Raw genomic sequence first — 27437 nt, forward strand, 5'->3', positions numbered from 1 at the left:
CTTTGGTCAAGTGTTTTACTTCTAACCCAGCTCTCAGATCCATAAGTTAAAACTGGTTTGAACACTGTCTTGTATACAGCTAATTTAGTGTTCCGACTAATTTCTCTCTTATTCCATATGAATTTATTCAATTGACTTCCCACCATACTAGCATTGCTGATTCTGTTGTCTATTTCTATATTTAATTTACCATCTTCACTAAAAATCATGCCTAAGTAGCTGAAATGTTTTACTTGTTCCACAGGTTCTCCATTCATAACACAGTTGACATTTTCAATGATTCTGCCTATTTTCATTGTCTTTGTCTTTTTATTGCCGACCTTCATACCATATCTATTACAACAGCTATTCAATTTAGTCAGAGAATCTTGCAGACTTGTAGTGGATTTATTTAGAAGTATAACATCATCCGCATAAAGCAAAGAGGTGACATTAACATCTCCAATTTTGATATCAGGTTTAATACCACTTTCCTTCATAATGTGATCCATATAGATAATGAATAACAGAGGGGATAATGTACATCCTTGTCTCACACCAGATTTAACATTAAACCATCTTCCTGTACTTCCTTCAATTCTAACTGCTGACTTACAACTCAAATAAAGACTAAGTATTGCTTGATATAATGCCCCATTGACACCATATAACTGCAGTGTATTGAATAGCTTCTCTCTTGGCACCTTGTCATATGCCTTTTCCAAATCAACAAAACTTAAATACAAATCTTTGTTATATTCCCATGCTTTCTCGACTATTTGTCATAAAGTGAAGATCTGATCCTGACAGCCTCTATTTGGCCTGAATCCAGCTTGTTCTTCACCAATTCTTCTGAACCGTTTCTCAAGTATACTTGCATAGATCTTGCCAGGAACACTCAGTAGAAAAATACCTCTGTAATTCTCACATTCAGTTTTATTTCCCTTTTTATATATGGGTACTATTGAGAGCTCTACTCCAATCATCGGGAATTCGTCCCTCTGTCCAGGCTTTCTGAACTATGCAGTGCAGCCACTGTAAGACTTTTATACCACCATACTTCAGCATTTCTGGTCGAATATCATCTACTACTGCTGCCTTTCCACATTTCAAGCATTTGATGGCTTTTTCTACTTCAAGTATGGATATGTATTCCTGACTGCATGCCTGGTCAGTGTTTTTTTATCACTGTGCTGTCATCACTGCTTGTTTCATTTAGCAGTTTTTCAAAGTAATTACTCCATACTTCAAGGATATCTTTTTCTCCTGTTTTCATGTCACCTTTATCATCTCTAACTCCTTTTACAGCACTCTTTCCTCCATTCCTTAGCTTCTTCAACAACCTCCAGAATATTTTGCCACCTTCTTGATATTTATTTTCTATATTCTTGCCAAAGTCCTCCCATGACTTTTGTTTAGCTAGTTTTACACACTGTTTAGCTAGTTTTACATTTGTCTCTGTATTCTGTAAGAGTAAAAGCTGACTTATTTGCCAGGAACTTTTGATATGCTTTCTTCTTTTCCTTCGCTGCCTCTTTAACTTCTTGTGTCCACCAGGGAGTTCTGATTTTTTTATTCTTGCACACAACCTCACCACATGACTCTCTGGCAGAATCAATCAATGTTTTCTTCAGAGTTTGCCACTGAATCTCCAAGGTTTGATTCCTGTTCTCAAACTCTTTCATTTTCTTTTCAATAATCTTTCTGTATTTTAGTCTACAGCTCACATCTGAGAGCTGCTCAACTTTTATTTGCTTTAAAACTTTCTTACATGTTATTCTTTTCAATATGAAATTCAATTTTATCCTGCTCAAGACTAAATAGTGATCGCTTCCAATTTCAAATCCTCTGTACACTCTGGTGTCCTGCACCAGGGAGAAAACATCACTATCAACAATAACATAGTCAATGAGACTTTTCTTATTCCTAGCCTCTTCTCTCCATGTGAATTTGTGCACATTTTTATGTTGGAACATGGTGTTAGTAATAACCAGTCCATGTCCTGAGCAGAAATCCAACAGATATTTGCCATTATTAGCTTTGCTCTTTTCTCCAAATTTTCCCAAAATATTTTTATATGTCTCACAATCATTTCCTACTCTGCTATTTAGATCCCCAACAAGGACCAACTTTTCCTTTTTCATTATGTCAGTTGCTTTTTCTAAAGCGTCAAAAAATTCCTCCACTTCTACCTTAGTAGAACCTTCTGTGGGACCATAGGCACAAATAAGTCTCAATGTCCAGTTTCCCATTCTCATATTTGCCCACATTACTCTACTTGAGACTGACTGCCATTCAAGAAGATTAGCCTCGTATTTTGTGTTGAATACTATGGCTACTCCTTCTTTTCCTTGATTGTCAAGGCCTGAATATAACATTTTGTATTTATTGCTCAGAAAGATCTCACCGGTTTTTGTCTTTTTTGTTTCAGTCACCCCTATTATGTACTTTCTATTTCTCTTTCTTTTAAATTTATTACTGATGAACCTTCCTGATATATTTTCAATCAAAATCTCCCATTACTACAACATCCTTTCTATTAGTATAATCAATTTCTATCTGTAAACATAAGAAATTCGTCATGTTCATCATCTCTATGAGAATCTGGTGCATAAACTTGGGGTACCTTAATCCATACCTTTCTTTTCTTTCACTTTCAATCTTAGCGAGATTAACCTTGGTAATACTAGAATAATTGCTACTGTTGAATTGAAAAGTTTTAAGTTATGAATGCTGTTTTTTCTCTGCCTTCCAGATTTTCTTCCCCAGTAAAATATTTATACACAGTTGCTTAACACATTCACATCGGGATGATTGGTACTCTCTTGCTGCCACCTTAACCATCTGGCAATTTTGTGCTTACATAACAGCAGACGTGGTGACATATAACTAAATTGATTATAATAAATTTAGTTTAATCCTTTATCCAAGTGTGAGCAAACAAAGTTTGCACCTGAAAGTATCTTCAGGACTGGGGTAAGGTGGTACAACACCGGGAAACTCGTTGCAAAGGTGGAGCAAGCTAACATCACTCCTATCTCAGTATCTCCCATAATGCAAAACACAAATCCACAACAAAGCTGCAAGGAAATGTGTTTTGCATTATGGGAGATACTGAGATAGGAGTGATGTTAGCTTGCTTCTCCTCAGCAACAAGTTTCCCGGTGCTGTACCACCTTACCCCAGTCCTGAAGATACTTTCAGGTGAAAACTTTGTTTGCTCACACTTGGATAAAGGATTAAACTAAATTTACTATAGTCTCACCAAGTGAAAAATAAACTTTCAACATCAAAAAAAAAAAATAATAATAATAAATAAATAAACTTTCAACTAAATTGATTACAAGTAAATCTGTGTATGGGAAGGGGGTGGAGACACAAATGTGTTTCTCTTTACTACTGCTTTTAAAAGACAGTAATTAAGGAGAATGCTATATTTGTTTGATATATCTGAATTACTAAAAGTTGTAAATATATGAGCCATGTGAAAATGGGAATTATAAGAGAAAGAACAGGTGTGAAAAGAAATAATTTCATTACTGGCAAACAAATTATTAATAATTAACATTTGCAATACTATATGTGTCCTATAAGTTAGGTGGAGTGAGTAACATGGTTTTATAAACTCTTGATATAATGATGGTATAAAAAAAAATTATGAGGAGAGTCAAAGAGATTTGTTTGCAAAATATAAACGACTAACCAGTAATAAACAGCGACTGTATATATTTAGTAATCCATTAAAATATAGAGAACTAATCCAATGACCTAATAATGTTGATCAGATGATTCATCCAGGCGTGACAAATATGTGGGGCTTGATAAAGCAGTAAATCATCTTATAAATTTTGTTGTGCTTATTATGTGTATTTATTTCTGTTTTATTTATATTATACTTGGTTTTCTAAGAATATTCTTTTTTTTTGTTCAGTATAGACTTTTACATAGTAAGTCGAGGCTAGCTGGTGAACGGACGTGCTATCGGAGAGCTCCTGAGAGATTTGTGTTTTTTGTTGATTTATTGATGTTTTGGATTCAATTTAATGGACTTAAGTGTGTAATTTTGGTATATTATTGGAGCTTTATTAGCGTGGTACTAACTGTACTAAAGTGTTTTATAACATAATCTATGTCGGGAAGTCGCCGCTAGATGAATTCGTAATGTGTAGTGTTCGTGCAAGCTCCAGATAAGATAAGTATCATTTTCAATTATCGATACAAATTACTTAATATTGTGTAGTTTTGTTTTGTTTGCCTTGCGTATTTTAGTGCGTCTATTTTTGGTGTGTTATAACGTATAATTTGACAAAACACGTTGCAAATAAGTATGGCACCTGTGCGAAGGAAAATGGCGGCCAGTAATGAAGGTTCGCCATTGTTATCAAAGAACGGTAGCATAAAAGAAATGAGTCAGTGTACTAGCTGTGAAATGTACGCTTTGCAGAGTGCGGTCGGAGTGTGGTTAGATGATAATAAAGGATTGAATGTGTGTAGAAAATGTAGGGAGAATGAGGAATTGAAGTGTATTTCGGATCGTGAGTGTGATATTTTTGTCAACCTTCAGAATGAAGGAAATAGGGATATGACAAGAAACGGCAAGGTTGTACATGAAAATTGTAAGAGTGTGAATGTAGAAAGTGTGAATGATAGTATAAATGGTTTCTCAGAGAACAAAAAGATGAGATAGATGCATTGAGCGAGATCGCGTTGTTGAATAGTGCGATAGAAAGAGCAAAACAGCAGCTAGAGTGCATGAACAAAAGTAGACTGAATGAACCAACCAATAGTAAAAGGTATGACATGAAAAATAAACGTATGAATGTGAACATGAACAAAATGAAGGATAGAGTGCTGTATGGAGACTCGTTAGTACGAGGTGTATTAGTAGAGGATTTGATAAAATCGTACCAACCTGGTGCGACCATAAAGGACGTAACTGAGTCTATTAGAGAGCAAAAGGAAAGGGTGAAAGAAATGATTGTTGTGGCAGGTACGAATGATTTGAAAGGAGATAAAATGGAAATGATAGAAGACCTGAATGAATTGTTTGAGGTAGCAAAAGAAAAGAGTGAGAGAGTTAGAATGATTAGTCTTTTGCCACGGTATGACAGTGAAATGTTTAAAAGGAGGGCTATAATTGCGAATGACTTTATGCGTGGGTTATGTATGGATGTGTGGAGTGAGTTTGATGGGCGAAAGGATCTATATAAGATGGATGGCTTGCATTTGAATGGTTACGGTGTAAGAAGACTTGAGAAAGTGTTGCTGAATGTAGTGGACGTGCAAATTCACGGAAACCAGATTTGTTAAGGGGGGGGGGAGTAGAGATACAGTCCTTATGGAGGCAGTTGAATGTAAGAATGAATATAATATGCCAGAGCAAATAAGGACAAGAAATCTGAGTGGGATAGTTAATATAAGGCATCAAGGTAGGGTTAGGGCAAATGGGGATCTTAAATTCATGTACACTAATAGTAGGAGTATTAGGAACAAGAAGGAAGAGTTTTTGGCCATGGTTGGCACTTCCAGACCACAGGTTATAGGTATTAGTGAAACATGGCTGACTGTAGATGATATAACTAGTGGGATTGAATGTGATGGGTATAGTGTGTTCAGGAATGACAGAGAGAATAAAATGGGGGGAGGAGTATTGTTGATGATAGCTGATGAGCTCCAGCCAAGGAGAATAGAAGTTGAATTGCAGGATAGAGAAAAGAGCACATTTGAGGCCATTTGGTGTGAGATTGTGGCTAGCAGAACTAAATATACAATTGGGTGCTGCTATAGACCAAGTGATGGAAAAGATGGTGGTGACAGTATGCACAAGCAAATAGAAGAAATGGGTGGAAGGAGGGTGATTATTATGGGAGATTTCAACTATGGTCGCATTGATTGGAGTGAGGAGAGGACACATGGGAGGAAGGAACTGGATTTTATGCGGTTATTAAGGGATAACTATCTGCGACAGCATGTAATGGAAAATACTAGGGGTCAGAGAGTGCTTGACCTAGTAATTACATCTGAGGATTTGGCTGTAACAAATATGACCACATTGCCACCAATCAGTGAGAGTGATCATAGGGTCTTAACTTGGGAGGTGGCTAAAGGTGTAGAATTTTCAATTAAGACAGGGTACATGTGGAATTATCGGGCTGGAAAGTATGACAAGCTTAGGAGTTTGATTGGTTCAGTGCAATGGCATGTACAACTGCAAGGACTAGAAGTTGATAGTGTATGGGAGGTAGTTAAGAAGTGCTTGCATGAAGCAATGGCTGACTGTATACCTAGAGTCCGAATAATAAATAGAGTAGGGGTTAAATGGATGAATAACACCATTAAGCTTGAGTTGCAAAAAAAGAAACAACTATGGAGGGAATTTAAGGAGAAGGGTGACCGGCAGGTACATGAACGGTATAAAGCGCAGGCCAGAAGGGTGACGAGTGTGGTAAGCAAAAAAGGATTACGAAAGAACATTGGCCATGCAGGCTAAAGAGAATCCTAAACAGTTTTTTAGATATGTAGCAAGTAAAAGGAAAAATGTACATGGCAAATTGATTTTAAAGAATGCCGATGGTAGGGAGGTAACTGAATCAGTTGAGATAGTTGAGTTACTGAGTGAGCACTTTGCAAAAGTATATCATCCAGGTGGTGACATTGCAGAAACGAATAAACCAGTAGATTATACGGGAATTGTGGTTAATGAAGTGGAGGTGAGTAGTCTATTGCATAACCTCAATGTCAATACATCTGTGGGATTGGATGGTATACCAGCTCGTGTTGTACGAGAAGCAGCTAAAGAATTGTCAGTACCCTTGACCATTTTGTTTAATTTGAGTCTCGGGTCTGGGTTAGTCCCGAGCGGGTGGAAAGAGGGGAAAATAGTTCCACTGCATAAAGGTGGTTCCAAGACTGCTGTTGCAAATTACCGACCGATTAGCATATCAGGAATCATTGTCAAGGTCTTAGAGAAATTAGTCAAGAAAAGAATACAGGATTGGATAGATGAAAATGGGATATTGTATGGGGGACAACATGGTTTTGTTAAGGGTAGATCATGCCTCAGTAACTTGCTCACGTTTTATAACACAGTGACGGCTGAACTGGATAGGGGTAATGGGTTTACAGTGATACTACTGGACCTTGCCAAGGCCTTTGATAGGATACCACATGGAACCCTAATCAGTAAACTGGAGCAGATGGGTATAGATATAGGGTTGGTGAGATGGATAAGAGGGTGGTTGAAGGAGAGATATCAAAGAGTGGTTTATTCAGGAGTGGAGTCTAAAAGACGTCTTGTGACTAGTGGAGTGCCACAGGGCTCTGTTCTTGGACCACTGCTTTTCAATTTGTTCATCAATGATATTGGAAAGGATCTGAGAGGAAGTGTTCACTTGTTTGCTGATGATGCAAAGTTGGGTAGAGCAATTGTGAGTGCACAGGATGTCAAAATTTTACAGGATGATTTGGATAGTTTGGAGGACTGGGCTAGGAAAAATGGATGTCAATTTAATGTGGCAAAGTGTAATGTTATGCACTTTGGGGTGAAAAGAATAGCAGCAGTATATCGCATTGGTGGAACCATACTCCAGGAGATTGATGAGGCCAGGGATTTGGGAGTGTTGGTGGATAGGGAGTTGAAGTTTAGGGGGCACATTGCAAAAGTAACTAAAACAGCTCACCAAATCACTTGGCTTCTGAAAAATACTTTAACATGCAGAGACAAACAAGTTGTTGTTCCTCTGTATCGAGCCTTGATAAGACCCCATCTGGACTTCTTTGCCCAGTTATGGGCACCAGGGTTTCTTCGTGATGGGGAGGAAGTGGAGAGGGTCCAGAGACGAGTGACCAAGATGGTAGCAGGTCTGTGGAATGAATCTTATGAGAATAGGTTGAAGATTTGTGGGTTGCAGAAATTGGACGATAGGCGAAGGAGGGGTGATATGATTGAGACATTCAAATTACTGAAGGGTTTTTATAAGATTGATCCAGAAAATATTTCTGAAAATATGACTGGTGGTGGGAGGACTAGGGGCCATGCATGGAAGCTGGGCAAGAGTGTGGTTGACAAGGGTGTTAGAGCTAGGTTCTTTACTTGGAGAGTGGTAAATGAGTGGAATAAGCTTCCAGAATCTGTTGTGGGTGCTACGACCGTGAATGAGTTCAAGGCAAGGTATGATAGATACTGTGTGAATGTTGAATAGTTGTTCTTGACATGATGTTAGGGCCTCCCTCGATGAGTCTGTCGACTCCTTGGAGTTTCCCGGAACAATAATAATATATGCATAGATAATTTCTGATCATAATTGGAATTATCCATCCTAAGTTCATTACCTATTTATTGTCAACAGCTCTTCTGTATCATCAATAATAGACATGCCACATATACAGTATTTTGTGAAGTCAACAGATGCAGTCCATTTCTTATAATACATAGAAGAATTCATTTTTATTCATGAATAGATGAATTTTTACTTAAAGAACAGATGTAGTAAGTACAAAGACTGGAATAAACATGTAACCATAACGTGAAACACATTCAATTCTCGACATACACTATACTGCAGAAGCAAGAAAAACAAGTAGTTTTATTGTATCACTAAATACAGTACACAGACATTTACAGTCTACATACTATATTTAACAACAATTAGTACAATTAGAGACAACTGGGATGACATTTTGTAATGAAAAATACTCCCCTTCGTGCATGCAAGCAAGCAAGCAAAACAGATTTATTTAGCACAGCTGTTTATAATGCAGTTGTTGGACACGGAAAGCACACAATTTATGTAAAGCAAATTTTCTAAAGCAAATAAAGATAATAATAAAGATTTAAGATATGTCACAAATGCTAATTTTACACATAAATTCTACTGAAAAAGTTGGAACTAGCATAAGCATTGTGAAAATGTGACTAACATGAAAGCAGCATACATATAGTTAAGCTAGTTCCAACCAGCAGTTTGTGCACATGAAGATGCTGTCCAGTGTGACTGTGTTAAAGGTAAAAGATAGAAAACTAGGAGGAAAGCTCCACATAACCTGTAGAATGTTCGCACCTGGCTACGTTTTGCATGTGTGAATCTGATGGTAGCTCACTTGACTTTGTAATATGTCCCTTCTGCTTCAGGTGGGTGGACACATTTTTACACATTCTGTAATATATATGACTTGTAAAACGTAATATGACATGTAAATAAAAAAATATAATTTTCATGTAAAACATATTTGTGAACTGCCTTCATGGTATAGAAAATAACTCAAAACCAATGCTTTCATATGTGAAAGAGCAGGAGAATAAGGAAGGAGGGATCAAAGTGGTGCTTATGAATGTAGAGAATGAGAGAACATGTGTGCAAGACAAACAGAGAAATGGGGAAACTCAGGGTGGACAGGGGAACATAGTGTGAGAAAGGTTGATGCTCCAAGAGGATGTGAATGTGTGTAGATAAAAAGGGAAGGAGATGACCTGGGATGCAGGGAAAATAGTTGGATTTGAAGAAGGTTCTGGGATGAGTAAGGAGAAAAAGAAATGGCTCGATGAAAGTATGGAGAAGTCATATCTAATAAGTTGTGTCAGTGAAACTTGTTATAGATTCAGGAATGAGAAGTATCAGACATGGTTGGATGAGGATGATATACTGACAGGAAGATGCAAAAGTATCTGAATTTCCTGAAGACAGAAAGGGTAAAAAGGAAGGCAGAGTGTTATTGATGATAGAAAAAGAGTTATGTCCATACAAGGCAGAGATGGAAGGAAGAAATAATGGTAGTGGTTTTTGAGACAGTATGGTGTGAAAAGGAGGTGAACAGAATGAAATACTTCATTCGATGTTGCTGTAGACCACGTAATGTGAAGGCAGTTAGGCAAATTAATCAAGAAAAAGGGAAAAGGGTGATCAATATGAGTGATTTTAATTATGGCAATACAGACTGGGATGATGATGGCAACTGGAAGTAAAGAAAATAAGTTTCTTAAGTTTCACACGAGGATTGAGGGTCTTGAATTTGATCTCAGTAGAGGATGTAATTATAAATGAGGTGTCAAATCAACCTCAAGTTGGTGAGAGTGACCATGTAGTGATTACTGGGTAGTTGCCAGCAGTGTGAGGACCTCTGTGAGAAAAGGGTATATGTGGAACTACAAGGCTGGTGACTATGAGGAGCTCAGGAGACAGACTGCAGGTGTAGTATGGAATGAGGAGTTAGCTGGGGGATATTCAAGAACTATCTAGTAGAAGAAATTTCTAAATGTATTCCAAGGGTCAGAAGGTTAAATACGGTAGGTGTGAAATCGCTGAATGAAGAATTAAGCATGCAGTGGTAGAAAAAATGAAGTATGAGCAGCAGTTAGCTAATGAAGGAAAAAAAAAAAATCCTACGGAGTTCTTTCGATATGTAGTCAGCAAAAAAAAAAAAAAGAGAATGATTATGGAAGGATGACACTGATTGGAGAAAATAGTATAAGGATAACTGCTGCAGAAGATATAGTGGAAATACTTAATGAGCAGGTCATAAAGGTCTTTCACTCTTGTGAATGTGACATCATGAGGAGTTTAAGAACAGTGGATGATGAGGAGGAGAAACTGACCATCACTGAGGAAGAGGTGCATGGGGGAATTAAGCAAACTTGATATTAATAAGGCTGTGGGACAATATCACCACGTATTTTGAAGGAATGCACCAGGGAGTTGACATCTGCCTTGACATATTTGTTTAATATGAGTCTTGCATTCGGTCAAGTTCCAAAGAAGTGGAAGGAAAGAAAGATTGTCTCACTTCATAAAGGAGGTAACAGAATTCAAGCATCAAATTATAGGCCAATCTGTGTGTCAGATGTTGCGTTGGAAAGGCTGGTGAGAATCAGGATCCAGAATTGGGTTGACAGCAAGGATTTGGTAAAGGGAGATCATGTTTTAGTAATCTACTTAGTTATTACAATAAGGTGATGGTAGCAATGGATGTGGCAGAGGCTTTTGATAGATTACCGCAAGATAAGTTGATAATCAACCCAGAGCAGATGGGGTTCGATATTAAACTAGTGCACTGGATTGGAGATTAGCGCTGTCTATACGTTTCAAGAAAATCATGTATGGGGAGCAATATCCCAAAGAGGAAAGTCACTAGTGGTGTGCCTCAGGGGTCTGTTTCAGGGCCATTGCTGTTTAAGCTGTATGTTAATGATATTGGCAAAGATTTGAATGGGGATATACAGATGTTTGCAGATGATGCAAAGTTAGAATGAACTATGAGTTGTTGAGCAGATGTTGTGGCCTTACATGAAGACTTGAATAGACTGAGTAAATGGACATGGGAGTGGGGATACCAGATCAATATTGCAAAATACAAAGGTTTTAAGATTTGGAAAACATAGATGGGATCTAGAATTTACTCCTGGTGAGGATATGTTGTTGGAGGTGGAGGAAATAAGAGATCTTGGGGTATTTTGTTGAAAGGTGTGAATGATTGGAATGCATTGCCTGAGAGCGTGGTGTCTACAGAGAATCTGAATGTGTTTATGATGAGCATAAACAGTATGATGAGCTGTGTTGACAAAAGGGACCTAATAGGCGAGTCCATGATTCCATAGGGCCTTAAGATAATAATACGAATTTGTTTTCCTGCCAGTTTGCTCACGACTTAAAAATGTGAACCCCTATAAGAGTCGCACAGCAGTAATCAAGAAAAGAGAGCAATGGTGATCAAGGAAATAAAGGAGTATTGATAGCATTCAACATTAAACATGAAGATAAACTTCTTGATTGGCAGACAATCTCAGAGTTATATCAGCAAAGTTCAAAATGGGGAATTGGACAGTGAAACTTATCGATCCCACAAGATTCTCCTAAGGAAGAAGTGAGGAAATTTTTTAAGTCATTAGAGAAGGCAGCTGACACAAAGACAATGGAAAAGTTAGCCTTTGTGATAGATGTAAACAGCAAGACATGAAATGAATCCCAGACATACAGAAATGTTTTGGAAAAATTTAGGAAAAGGGCAAGGTTGATAATAATGGTAAGTTTAGAATGCAGATTAGTCATACTTGTACAGGATTTAAGATGAAAAGCCAAAAGGCTATTTTTTTCTGGCGAGGTTGATATAAGTTAAGGGGATAAAAATCCCTTATTGTTTTTCAGCCAGTAAGCGAAATTAAGATCGAACACTACGATCTGTAACGTTTCATGCCGACGAACTGTCAGCGTATCCAAGCGTAAGTGACCACTTGGTAGTGCCACACCACGGCAACTCGTTGCAAAAGGTGAAGCAAGCTTCCTCACTGTTCTTATCACTTATCTGTTCTATAAGGGGATTTTTATCCCCTTAACTTATATCAACCTCGCCAGAAAAAAATAGCCTTTTGGCTTTTCATCTTAAATCCTGTACAAGTTTTCGGGATTCTTTAAATAAATTGAAAAACAGCTGTAACAAATTCAGCATGACATTGCAAATAACCAGGAACATGGAAAACTTCAACTACATTCTGAATGAAGAACCTATATAAAAAGTACAACATATTTCAGCTACTTAAGCACAATTTTGAATGAAAATGGAAAATTAAATATGGAAATTATAGAAACAGAATAAGCAAAGCTGTTATGTGGAGAGACAGTTTACTCATACTATCACCACCATTCGTGATTTCTATTCTAGTGGATTTCATTCCTCCTGCAATTATTAGCAATACTTCCTCACCCTTTCTACTTAGGGATTTACACATCCATGTATTTCTCAGTTATCTTAAGAGCTGTGAACTGTATAGACCAACAATGAATTTTGTTTTGCTTACTTCTACCACATACCAAACAGCTACTACCACTATTATCACCCACCACCATTCACGATTTCTGCAGATTGGACTTAACCCCTTTACAATTATTAGTAATACTCCTGCAATCCTTACCTAATTCTGTAACGGCATCTTCTTATGTTAACTGGTTCTCATTAATACCAATAATTTTTGGTCCAATATCATTTTATCAATGCTAAAAATTCATCACCTTTATTCCTGATGCTTTTGGCATTACTGAAAATATATGATAAACAACTACCAGGGTGATGGGTATTCAAATAACTTAAAATTAAGTGGTTCAAATAAACAGCCTGAGTTGATTCACCAACCAAATTCCTGAAATTCCTTAACCCAGTGCTGCAATCACTGCTTTTCTTATCTCACAAAAGTCCTGCCATTTTTTTTGGGGGGGGGGAGTATCCCTTCCATACTATCTTTATCTCTCATCTTTGTGTCCAAGCTCTAATTCCTTGATTGCTTATATTTACTCACTCAGTGAACAAAAATTTATTCAAACACATAGCACCAAATCCACATCAATGTAATTTAACCTACAAGCAAAATCCTTTTAAACACCCAAAACATTCCATACATCACTAAATTAACACACGTGAACCACAGTAGTAGGTTTTTTATTACATAAATATTTCGTCCTAGGTATCTTAGGACATCATCATCAGTACAGTAGAACAATGCTAGGAATGACACAAAGGATAGGGTACGTACGTACAATGAAATCCAAATTGCGTGCAGTGGCGCATTGCGGCCTGAACTTAAATTAGATTAAATTTAATTAATTAAATTAAAGTTAAATTACAGTTAAGTTATTTTTACGCAATTTTGTATGACAATTTCCCATACTTTAGTATGATCTCACACTGCACCTGTGAGAAAGTGACTGAAGGGAATCTGTAATACAAGATGTGGCTATTAAATAATGAGACTGGATGTAAAAATGTGGTTTATTGTTACAATTGTGCAACTTAATTGATATCTCCTTCAACATACTCCCCTCCTCCATCTATACACCGTTGAATATGAATTTTCCATTGTTGGAAGCAGTGCTGCAAGTCATCAGGTGTTATTTGCTTCAGTAGTGCTGCCGTTTTCTCCTTTACATCCACTGACTGAAAACGGGAACCCTTCAATGCAAATTTCAACTTTGGAAAAAAGGTAAAAGTTGCAAGGAAGTCCAGCGAGTAAGGTGGATGGTCCAACACTGGGATCTTCTCATCAGCTAGATACTGCTTTACAGACAGTGCACTGTGGGCTGGAGCATTGTCCTGATGGAGAATCCAAGTGTTATTCTTCCACAGATCGGGCCTCTTCTTCCTCACTCGTTCTCTCAGCTTGGCCAGAACCTCAAGGTAATAATGTTGGTTAACTGTGTCTGACCCTCTGGTACCATTCAACCATTACCATGCCACTGATATAAAAAAAACAATCAGTATTGGCTTTTGATGAATGCATCTGCCAGTAAAGGTAGGTTTCCAATAACACTTGTTGACAAAGTAGTGGAGGCTGTGTCAGTAATATCCAAGAATGGTAAACTACCAGCATTTTCCTTTTCATTGGTGAATTGAATATACAACTGAAGGCTATTATTGATCAGATGTAAGAAAGTGGTAAGTTCATTTTCAGAATGAGCTAAATAGCATCAAAAATGTCATCGACATAATGAAACCAAAGAGAGAGTTGGGAATGAACAGATGAGGACAAGGTATCTTCCAGATGGTTCAAAAAATAGTTTGCCAAAGGTGGAGAAACTTTGGAAAACTTACAGATCTTGTTTTCCCAGCTGAAATATCCTGATTATAACAAATTCAAAAATCATCACAATATCAGGAGAGAAATCATATAGAGAAATCACCTGACAAAAATTATGCAAGTTAGAGGTGTGAGTAAGGCCACAAAAGTTAGAAATGTTAAAGCAGCGGTATTTCCAGTAGTGATATATGGATGTGAAAGCTGGATTATTAAGAAGAAACACAGAAAGCGATGTGTTTGAATTATGGGTGTGGAGGAAGCTATTAAGAATCCCATAAACTGCAAAGAATGACCAACAAGAAAGTTTCAGAGAATATAAGGACGGAATGTCCTTGGAGGCGATGAACACTAAACAGAAGTTGATGTACTTTGGTCATATTATGCGAGCTGATGAATCACTGGAAAAAGGTAGTTATGTTGGGGAAGATTGAGGGAATGAGAAGAAGAGGAAGACCACAAAGAGTTCGATGGACAACATAAAAGAACTTACCAACTTGAACTTACAATTACTTAAAGAGGCCGAGTGGGATGGAGAGCCTTTGTTCACAGGATCACCAAGAGTCAAAAACGATTGGATGGCACATAACAACAATATGCAGGAAAGTCAGTACAATTCACAATGGATCTTACTGAACAACATTTTTTTTTCTTTTTTTTTTATCAATTTTTGGTAAATCATATAAACAAGTCCTTCCAAAATGCATAAATTATACAAAGTATTTTGATTCCCAGCTAACAACTTTATCAAGGAGCTTATTTAATTGTTTAATCTATGTTTATATTATAGGCAAAAATTTACTGCTCACAACACCTACTAATCAATGGGTTATTAACATTTTTGGATAGCCATTGTCTGATGTAGAGACTAGTGTGTTAGCCTCAGAACTCTCATATCTGAGAGTTCTGAGAAAAATTAAGGGGGGGAGGGGTGAACAGAGAGTATCAATGGCCAGAATCACATTAAAAATGACAATATCAGGAAAAAACCTACAGCTCTGCTCACACATTCTTGATCTAAGGTGCTATGATCACTTAAAGAGAACGAGAGAGAGAGAGAAAAGGTTAGAAAAACAGGTGTTTAATGCCAAGATGGCAAGAAAAAGACCAGGAGAACTGAGATCTAGGTGGACTAGTGCAGTCAGAAGTGTTCTATAATACAGAACTAAAAGTTGTGACAATACTGGAGTTTTGACAAGTGATACACTGATGTGAAGGAAAATTGTTGCCAGAAGATCAGCAATAATGTAAACTTAATCATATAGTATTCCTTTACATTCCTTGATAATACCTATCAGGAAACTGGTGATGATGATGATAAAACTAACAGTATACAAACAAATTTTAACCTGTGGATCTGAGTCAGATTCTTGCATTAATTATTATTATATGCTACATCCAGATAGTCTCAGGAGTTATTCAACACTACATGATCCACTGTTTGCACAACACCATCCACTATTAACTACACAAGCTTTTGTCTGTAAATTGCATTCTCTGGTTGGTTTGCTTGTCTTACTGAAAGAAAAACCTGAGTTTACAGAAGAAAAAGCGAGTTATCTCTACATCAGATGACTAACTGGCCTTCAACTAAAAATGCCCATATAAAGGTTATTACTCAAGTCATGGCGAGAATAAGTTGAGCACTGTTCTAATTGAAAGGCACATGTCCCAAAAATTATATCAAACAGAACCCATTGTCCTTCCAACTGCAGCAAAAGGACTTTATACTAAAAGAGTTGATCAAAGAATAGAGACTACAGTTAAGAGCATTCTGAGAAAAATGAGGGAAAATGAAGATGCTGTCAGTAATAGAATAATTTTATAATGAAGATATCAGAAACCACTTGTTCTAAGGTGGTATGGCCAATTTAAATAGATCCAAAACTTGATATTACATACGATGTACCAGAAGTGCTCCCAGATGAAATAGAATATGCACTCAAAAACACAGAACCAAATACAGCTCCCAGCATCGATCAGATGAAAATTGAGGATATTCAACAAGGAGGACCACAACTTTATAAAGTTCTGGCTGAAAGATTTATTTGGTACCTAAAAGAAGGAAAAATACCATCAAAATGGAAGACATCAGAAAGAATTCTTCTTTTCAAAAAGGGCAACATAGAAGACATCAAGAATTACCATCCTATATGGTAATTCTTGATGTGATATATGTATATGTGATAACAGATATATGTCTCTTATCACATATACATAAGTTAATGACAAAAATTATATCAAACTGAACCAAAACCACCCTTCAAGAAAATAACAGTAAAGAACAAGCAGGGTTCAAAAAAAGTTATTCTACAATAGATCACACACAAGTAGTCACCCAACGTAGTGAATGATGCAAAGAATACCAGATCCTTCTTTGCTTTCTATTCATCGACTTTAAAAAAAAAGACTTTGATACCATAATGATATCTAGTTAAAGAAATTAACACTGGTAGCGCTACATGAATAACCTTATTCAATTACCCTATAACTATCACCATAAACAAGATGTCATATCATCAAATCTTTCTACGTGGAAAGCACTTTAAGGAAAACTGCCTTAAAAGGTGGTGTAAACATCGATGGAGTGCTGCTCCAAATATTAATGTGTGCAGATGATACAATACTCATAGTTCAAGACTTTCCACAACTTGAAACAATACTTCGTCAAGTGCATGATACCTGTAATAAAATAGGACTAAAAATTCATCCTGACAAAAAAACCAAATGGATGAGAAACAAATACTGCCAAACCCACATGATCCAACTAAATAATTTCACCACAGAAAATGTAGAAACCTACACATACCTTGGTCAAACAATAAACATAGACAACGATATTTCTGAAGAAATATCAAAAAGAAAAAGAGCTGCATGGACCTCCTCTAACTGTATTAAATCCATAATCGCAGATTCTAAGATATCAAAATAAGAGCTAGCATGTTCAACAGCTGTGTCCTCTCATCTTTAACCTACACCTCCGAAACTTGGAGCATCACACAAAAAGAAGAACTTAGCCTACAAACCACCCAGCATGCCATGGAAAGAAGAATCTTGGGGATAAATAAAAAAAGACCACATCACAAATACAACTATCACAAAATTAACCAGAGTAAAAGATGTAGTGGAAACCATATATGACAACAAGGCACAGTGGGTAGGTCATATTGCAAAACTCAATGACAACAGGTGGGAAGACCCTCTAACCCTAAGAGTGATAGGAAACAAATGGAGAAGAATGGTCCAAGATTGCCATTGCTGGAAACTTTGTGATCTACATTCGTGGAAACATCCAGAATGAAACAATAGATCCATCAAGGTAAGAGAAGCAAGGTTAGTAAAAGACGTGTTTGATGGTAGGATAGCAAGTAAAGACCTATCAGCTCAGCTAATAGCTTTAGAAGATGAAATATAATGCAATGTAAGATTTTATTAAATGTATGATCTGACAATATTGGAAACTTGACATATAACAAATTAATATGAAAGAAAACTGCTGAGAGGAAGTTCGTAATAATGTAAATTTAATTATGTAGTACTATTGTTACATATCCTCTTGAGGATATGTAACAGGAACTGATGATGAAGATGGTGATAAATTATTAACTGCAGTGGATATCTCTTAAAGAAATGATTCTAAGGTTGTCACTATCAAATTCCTCACATGTACCCTGGATTGCAAGGGGGGAGGGGTACAGGATATTATGATAGCACTACATGAAAATGTTACATCATTATTTTCCAGGCTTTACTAACTAAATTTCCTAGGTGATTGTTTCCAAGGTTTATTCATCTAATAGCCTAGAAAATTAGCTGAACATATATTCACAGCATACCAAGAATTGTGATCCCCCCCCCCCACATAATTCCTAATGCTCCTTTATTTCTACAAATAAGTATTTAAGTATAGAACTGTGAATCCAGTAACCCTTATGCATTTCATTAGGAAAAGACACAAAAAAAGCCTATTTATTTAGGTTTTATTAATGCATTTTTGGTTCCACTACCAGACAGTTGTTCCAAGCACAGTGATTTTTTTTGGTAATAGGAATGCACTGTAATATTTGTGAAAGATCTCATGTAGGAATACGTTAATATAATACATTTGAGACCTTAATCTTCTGTGAATATAGCCACCTTAAAAAAAAATGTAGTGGTAATTCCATACCCTAAATCTTTGGCATACATTGCTTTTGTTTTTTGGTCATAAAAAGGTAAGTTTCAAAAAGTTCATATATTCATTCCTTTTTTTTTTTTTTAATGCATTTCTTAGCTCCATTAAACCACAATGTTTCAGTCTTGTTGGTTTCATCAGAGGTAGGCATAAACCATGATACATTTGATAATCAAAGTGCAAATGACATGAAAGGACAGCATTTCTCCCACTCCTCAATGCTAGTCACTACTGCAAAGAAAATATTAAAGTAAGTTTCACGACTTACATATATAACAAAAATTATATAGAATTTATTCAAAAACACCAATATATTTCAATGAATGTTACATGGATATCACCAGGGAGATAGACCGTTAACTACATTCAAAAGATGAATCAAAATAATAAGTCATAAATCATGCGTATATTAGCTCGTGTCTTGGTCACAGCTGAAGTATATGATATTACACTTGTAGTAAGTTGTGCAAATTAAAAAAACATAATAATAAAATCAAATATAAAATGAAACTTGGATACTGACATACAGTCTGATTGGTTTAGGTTCAGATGATTTCTTAACATTCCTATTGTTTACACGAGTGTAAACAATAGGAAATAGAAAAATTTCCTGGAAGAGATGCTTATGCACAATATCAACAGACTATACCCAATGTTCACTGAGGCGATCAAATTTGTCTGGTTCCAAAGAAGTCTGTGCCTAGTGTCAACAACATGAGAAGCAAAGCCAGATTTGTCCGATTCCAAAAAATATAGTCTTGATGCTTGAAACTTGCTTTATATGTCTAGTGTGCATGTTCTATTAAAGCCATTAATTACAAAGAAAATAGTTTATGCTCTCATAGTAGAATTAAGGAAAAGGAGAAAGAAAAAGAGGTAAGATTGTTGTTTGGAATTATGGTTGAAGCAATTAAGCTTATGAGGACAGCGTATTATATCTGTTATGCTGGATTAAAAAACATAAGCTTCAGAGTTGGAAAACCTTGCTACCTCCATATGAGATTGGCTAACTCACAGTTCAACTGAAAAACCCTTATAAAGATTCTTTGCATCTTATAGGTGGGATTCAAGCTAAGAACGGAAATAAAAAAAAAATAAAAAAAAGATTAAATGAAACATAATATTTTATATATATAATACTTACTGGCATAGGAATTTTTGTTAATTCTTTGCCTATACAGTTTTTCATAATGGACCATAAATTAAGACTATAATTAGGTTTCTCAGGTATAAAAGTTCTTCGTTTTAATCGTGGCTCTAGTGTATGACTTCGATGATCTTCCTCTTCAGCCAAACTTTCTGCAATAGATGCATCAGATTTAGCTTCTGTTTCGTTATCGAAAGCATTAAATGTGCCTGAATTATTGTGTGCAGAATAATTCTTGACCTGATCTGTTATCTGAAGTAAACGAGGATAAAAAAAATTGTCAGCTTCAGAATTATTTAAAAAGGGTTATACTATACTAAAAACAATAGTGTAATAGAAAATTTTAGAGTGTAAACAATAGAAAATAGAATTTTCTGGAAAAGATGCTTACTCAGAATATCAACAGATTAGACCTGATGTTCATTAAAAGGTTCTGAATGATGCAAATTAAAGCAAATGTTAGCTAATAAAATTAAAAAATCAAGAAGTGATCACAGTTTCAACACATGTCATAATTCAAACATTGCAACTTAAAAAATGTCACACTCACAAGGAAAACGTTTTTATTGATGTGACACACTACCTACTTACTGGTTCTCTTTTGTCTCCAAAGTAGATGAAAAAAAAATGAAAGTGTCTTTCCTTGATGTCTAAATAATTCAACATGACCTTGATGCTAATGCACCCTTCTCTGTTCATAGAAAACTACCAGTCCACCTAGGTATTTACTGACAAAATCCCAGCATCACCAACCACAGAACTTACAATTAAAGCTTCTTTTGAAGGTAAAAAATAAATTAATAAAATTAAAAATAAATTAAAATAACTATGCCACTAGCAAGAAAATCATATAAAACCTTGTTTAGTACTGATTTTATTGTTTCTCTTAAACAGTAAAATTTTTATGACCAGACTTAAAAATTTATTTTATTATTTTAAATAAAGACATGTAGAATGAAAAAGATTTAATAAAAGCTTAAAACATGTACCAGAGAATATAAGAAGACAATTAAATAATCAGTAAAATAAAGAAGACTTGTAATTTACCGTCTAGATCTGAAGAACAACATCTCACATACACATCGAGTATATTTTAATCTGCATATTTGTGTATTTGCTAACAAGCTGAAAGTGGTCTAGAATGGCAAACAAACATTAAAACACATTTTTCTGTTCTTTTTTTAATTAGATATAAAAGTAAAAAATCAAATAATCACCATCAGAATATTCTAAATGGTTACATAGGCTATTGAAAAAAGCTTAGAAATTGGAGGAAGATAGCAAAATATGATAAAGTGACATAAAAACTGAAGATTCAGATTCAGGTGTTGAAGCCTATCGTTACATTCGGTGTTACTTATTCTGTTGATTCAGGAAATGACAACACAGAAGATTTAATACCTATTTAATTATTAATTCCAACATTTCATCAGAGTTAAATTGGCATCATCACAAGAACTCTCATATATAATAACACACACACATGCACCTAAACACTACATCAGTAAGTGAAACTGAGAAAAGAGAAAAACTTGCTGGCCTGGTTGGCCAAACAGATATCATACTTGCACTCCAGCCAACAGATTGTGGATTCAAGTCTCACTGTAGGCATGGATGTTTGTAAAAGCCTGCTCTGGATGAGCTTGTATAGCTCCTTGAGTTTCTAAGGCTTGTCTTTTTAAAAAAGACAGAGGCATAAATCTAGTACAAGTCTTCAAGACAAAACTAAGTTAAATAACTGCTGTAATAAATCTGGTATGAAAATCAGCAGGAACCTAGAAAATGCTAACTACATTCTGAATGGCATAAATAAGAATAGTAGAATACTTCAGCTATTTAGGTACAATTTTTAGTGAAAATGCAAATTAATTTTGGAAATAGGCAATAGAATAAACAAAGCTGGTATGGTAGGAAGTCAATGGAATAAATGCATATGGTATAAGAAAGAGAAATTAGCCCAACACTAAACTAGAAGTATACAAGACAGCATTGAAACCAATTTTTACTTATGGATTTGAGAGTTTGTTAGAAATAAAACTGCTGACCAGGCTAGCAATCAGTCCTCAGTTTTGAGAAAAATTAGGGGAGCAAATGAGAGAATGACATAAACAGCAAAATCATATTAAAATTGAAGATATTAAAAAGTCCTGAACATTGTTTAACATTCAGGAATGTGCAAAAAGAGCTAATCTCAGGTGGTATGGTCACTTAAACAGGTTTGATATATATCGATTCCATACACAAGAGGCAGAATAACCTATAGCACATCAATGACATACAAGAATAGGTGAGGGTCAGGAAAGAACAATTTTATTGACATTTTTCTTGAAGAGTAGGAGGTTCTTGTTCTTGGGGAACACTTCATGAGGAAAGCTGTTCCGGAGGACAGAAATAAATGGTATAAAAGATGAGGATGTGTTTGAGATGTCTTAACACTACACGGTTTGTCAAATGAGTGGGATGGAATACACTGTCATCAGGAAAGCCATGGACAAGTGTAAAAAGAGCTAATCTCAGGTGATGTGGTAACTTAAACAGATTTGATATATATATCAATTCCATACACAAGAGACAGAAGAACCTATATATTGGTCATCTATGAGTAAGATTAGCAGTGGTACTGCAAAAAGCTGTTGGACAGCTGTTACTCTTGTTTAAAACAGGGGCCAAACAGAAAGTGGAGAAATAATGTTTCCATTTCAGTGGTGGCAGTAATTTTCATGGAAGTACCTGGAAGGCAGAGCTAAAGTAGTGCATCTATGAAACAGAAGTGAATGAGTGAGGGAGGAAGTTATCATCTATGAGTCAAACTGCACTTCTCTGGACAGTAAAAAGAATTTTTAGTCATGTTTTAGGTGTACCACCTCAAACGTATCAATAGCATTCTAAGGATGGGCAGATTTGGGATTTGAATAGAGACAGCAAGTGGATGGGATAGGTGCAAAATAGTATCTTGAGTGGGAAAAAATGCCTAGTTTTTAGAGAATGAGGAAACTACTGATGTGATGTGTTAGCCAGGAGAGGCTGAAGGTAGACTTCAGTTCAAGAAGATAGAAATGATCCTGTCTGATGATCTCTGTGTTAATGAAGATAAGGCAAGTGAGATGAGATCCCTTTTTCAAGAAAAAAAAGGAAAGACTGCATTTTGGTGGCACTGAAGATGATCAGGATGTCTTGCCATGTTGAAGTATGATATGAAGATTAGTGTTTAGGGCACTGATTGAAGATGACCTTAACAGTACACAGTTTGTCAAATGAGTGGGATGGAATACACTATCATCAGGAAAGCCATGGACAGGATCAGCAGTGGTTGAGAGGAGGGAGGGAGGGAGGGAGGGAGGGGGAGAGAGAGAGAGAGAGAGAGAGAGAGAGAGAGGGTAGAAAAGAATAACATGGGGAAAAAAGGTAAACTAAACAGGTGTTTGATGCCAAGCTAGCAGAAAAATAACCTAGAGGAAGACCAACAATTAGGTTGATTGATGCAGTTAGAAGTGCCTCAAAAGAATGAAATATGATTTGACAATATTGGAGTTCTGACAGATAATGGACCAACATGGAGGATAACTGTTGATAGGAAGTTAGTAATAATGTAAGCTTGTTGTACTGCATTATCATAGTATTGTATACTTCTTGGGGATACATATATGAGATTTGATAATGATGTAATATCACAAAACCTAAGAACTCAGATTTCAGTTTCTTCAAGTACAAGTACTCATCTCACCTTCTCAATTACATTAATTCTTTCTTTTTTTTTTTTTTTTGTCTGATATATACAGGTATCCCTTGCTTAACGTGGCGAAATTAACTGTGGCAATCCCTTGATATACACGGCAAGAGTTTTGATTAAGGCGCCTATAACCCTGTGGAGCTCGCAGCTGATCTGACAGATACATGCAAAATGTTTAATATAAATGTTCTTACACAATTCAGTGTATACCTTGGAGGTCATGAGTAGCTGTGCATTCACATGTTACAAGTGATATTCCACACTGTTTTTTGCTGCCAGTTTGGTTTAACACATGTTATGTAAAGGTTTGTGATATTTGACAGTAAATTATATCTGAGAGATACCGTGACCTCCGATGTCAGTATAGCATGGTTTAGTTTTTTTTTTAATTCTTTGTTCAATAATTTCTAGATTGTAACTGAAAATAAATAAACTATCATGTATTACTGAAATAGAAAGCCAAAGGCTTATTTATGATACATGTCCGTTAGGAGATTTGCTTTACATTATGGAAAATACTAAGGAAAGTGATCTGGAGCTTACTCCATCTTTACTACGCGTTGCCCATAAGGTTGCTTATGCTTGCATCTGCCGAAACTTTTAGTTTCTATATATTCGGCACGAAATTCGGCTATGAAATAATGTTGAAATTAATATCCACTTAATTTATACCATCATGCATTAATATTTGCAGTGTTTTTTCTTTATGTTTTATTGCTTGTTTGCTGAGGTCTGGAGAGTCATTTTGCTTGTTATCCTAGAATTTATGCCGATAAGAAAAAAACAAACTGTTCAAACGACTCTTGATAACTTCTTTTGATAAAAAAATTTCAGTAAATAATGTAGGTACAAGTATTTATTAAACATTTACTTTGCAATCTTTCCTAAAAGAGTACCATATAAAATGAATTATTAATACAGTAATCGATCATGGACAAATTGTAATTTTTACCATTGATTATTAGATTTGATTAATGCGATTTTGATATACGCGGTAACTTCAAGGGATTAATTAACCGCGTTAATCGAGGGATACCTGTACATACCATGTCAGTTTAAATGACATGGTATGTACAGGATAAAAATTTTTCTGCCTCATTCTATCAAATTTATTTACTCAGAAAATGATTTGGGAAAGTGACAGAGCCAATTCATTTGCTCTGTCACTTTTGAAATACCACCAACCATCTGAACTTTGATTTCCTTTCTATAACCACTCAACCAGCCATGACATATATTTATGTTGACCAAAACAACATGGCTGTGAAATTGCAATACCATTGACATTCCATTGAAATAATATGGAAAAAAGCCTAAGATTATTGATATATTTCATCCATCATGACCAGTTGGGTGATAAAATTGACTGCATCTAACTTTCATAATAGTGATGTCATCTTCCTTGGAGATTGTACTATTCACAACTCCAACTGGCTTTCCTTTACCAACTGCACAGATCAGGAAGGTAGAGATGCCAAGACATTTGCTATCAACAATGATTTCACACAAACTGTTCACATGGCAACCAGAATAGCAGTTTATCTATTCTGAGTATACTGTGGTTGGTGTTTGACCTCTGGGCAATTCAGACTGCAATCTAGTGTCGATTTATTCCTCTTATAGAGCAAACTCTCATCCACATGTTGTCTGGCATTATAAGAATGCAAAGTATGATAATCTTCATGACCTCCTATTTCCTTGTTGGATTACTGAGTTCACCGTTTTTTTTAATATTATTATTTTATTACTTTTTTTTATGGGGAAATCCATCCATGAGAGGTTGGTCAACCTAGCCATATGAAGACTGTGAGAAAAGGATATCTGTGGAACTACAAAGCATGGAAGGAAGAGTTAGTCAGGAAGGGAGAGAATAATCCCTGGGTGCTGACAAAGAGATATTTAACAACATCAATGTGGTGAATGTATTCTGAAGATCAAAAGGCTGAATAAGATAGGTGTCAAATAGATGAATGATTCCTTCATCCATTTGAAATCTAGAAGAAGGCACTATAGAGGAAGCAAAGATGAATAATAGTAATAATCAATTGCATGAAGAGTATAAAGAGCAGGCCAACAAGGTGACTCATTTGGAAAGGACAACAAAAGTGCAGTATAAACAGAAATTGACAGACTGGACCAAGAAAAATCCTGGGGTTTTTTTTTTTTTTTTGGAATGTAGCAAGTAGAAAAAAAGAATGATTATGACTAGATGATGTTAATGGATGAAAATGGTAAATTAATAACTTCTGTAGAGGGCCACAAGGTATTCAGTGAGCAATTAATCAGTGTTTCATCCCCATCCATGGAAATCTGAAAACCTCGAGTGTTTAGAGAAAAAGGGGGAAACAACATAGTGGTGAGAAAGCAAGAGTTATATGAGGAATCAAGTAAGCTTGTTGTCATTAAGGCTTGACGACATATCCACATATATTAAGGGAATGTTCCAGGAGGGAGCTAACATCAGCCTCAACTTACCTGTTTAACAAAAGCCTTACAGCAGTGCAAGTCGCAAAGGAGTAGAAGGAAGGAAGGTAAAATTGTTTCACTTTGCAAAGGTGGCAGTGGTAAGGATACAAGTTTAAGTGATGGAGAGGTTGGTGAGAGCTAGAATACAGAAGTGGGTTTATGTTATTATTCTTTATGATCGTCAGCATGGATTTGTTAAAGGACAGTCAGGTTTTAACAAACTTACTTACAGTATGAACTATAACAAAGTTACAAATGTATTTGACAAGAGAGATGCATATATAGTGGTATACTTAGATTTTGCAAGGACGTTTGATAAACTGCCACATCACCAGTTGGTAACTAAATTGGATCAGATGAAACTGGATGTTAGATGAGTAAGTTGGATAGGTGACCAGCTGTCAGATAGTTATCAACAAATTGTATATGGAGATGAGGTATCCCAAAATAGGAAAGTTAGCAACGGTGAGCCACAGAGGTCTGTTTTGGGTCCATTGTTTATTTTGTATATTAATGATACTGGGATTGATTTAAGTGGAGATATACAACTGTTTGCAAGTGATGAAAAACAGTAAGGAATCAAGCCTTACAGGAGGACTTGAATAGATTGCATAAGTGGGCAAGTGTGTGGAAATGTCAGTTCAATGTTACTAAGTGTAAGGTTCTGAATTTTGTCAGCAATAAAACTTACAACTGCAAGGGACCTGGTATACTTCAGGTAGGGCTAGGGGAAGTGGCTGGTCTTTGGTGGAGCAGATAAGGGATGCCAATTTCTTATATGGTTTGTAACAGGTAGTCAGGTCATATGTTTTTTTGTATTTTTGTTGGCTTTTCAGACGTGCCCGGATATAAGGAATGGTGATGGATTTAGTGTAATCTCTGTTATGAAAGGGGGGGGGGATAACTGGTTTTAATATTTTCTGGATTTTGGGGGGGGGGGTTGTAGTCATTGGCTAAGAAGGTGTTAAGGATATGGTCACGTTCAGTTGTTAGGGCATTGTTATCTGAACAGATTAATTTAGCCCTGTTATCCAGGGTTTTTATAATCCCATATTGTTGTGAAGGGGAGGGGGCAATTGCGTGAATTTATCTACCTATATGGGTTGGTTTTCTGTAAACAGAGAAAGCCAGGGATCCATCAGGCTGGTGTGTAATCAAAGTGTCTAGGAAAGGGAGACTGTTGTTTTTCTGTTCCAAGGTGAACTGGATTCTGGGGTGTTGATTGTTTAAGGGTGTTAAGAAGTTGCGGAGTGTATCTAAGCGATGTGGCCAAATAGCAAACACATCATTCACGTAGTGTAGCCAAACAGTGGGTTTTTGTGGGGCTGAGTTTAAGGCTTTTTCTTCAAAGGTCTCTATAAAGAAGTTGGCCAGGGATGGAGAACCC

The 27437-nt window shown here is 36.1% G+C and overlaps 1 protein-coding gene across 1 annotated transcript in view; it reads right to left on the reverse strand.

Annotated features, from left to right (window-relative positions):
* Osbp (oxysterol binding protein) overlaps positions 1-27437 on the reverse strand; it is a 325446-nt gene that overhangs the window by 148858 nt on the left and 149151 nt on the right. Inside the window, exon 7 of the mRNA XM_090391682.1 lies at positions 19852-20106. Within this exon, the coding sequence (XP_090247808.1) occupies positions 19852-20106 (255 nt within the window). The remainder of the gene's footprint in view (positions 1-19851; positions 20107-27437) is intronic.

This window comes from Typopeltis vanoorti, chromosome 4 (assembly GCF_054136105.1).
Source record: "Typopeltis vanoorti isolate ZY-2024b chromosome 4, IOZ_Tvanoo_1.0, whole genome shotgun sequence".
NCBI lineage: Eukaryota > Metazoa > Arthropoda > Arachnida > Uropygi > Thelyphonidae > Typopeltis > Typopeltis vanoorti.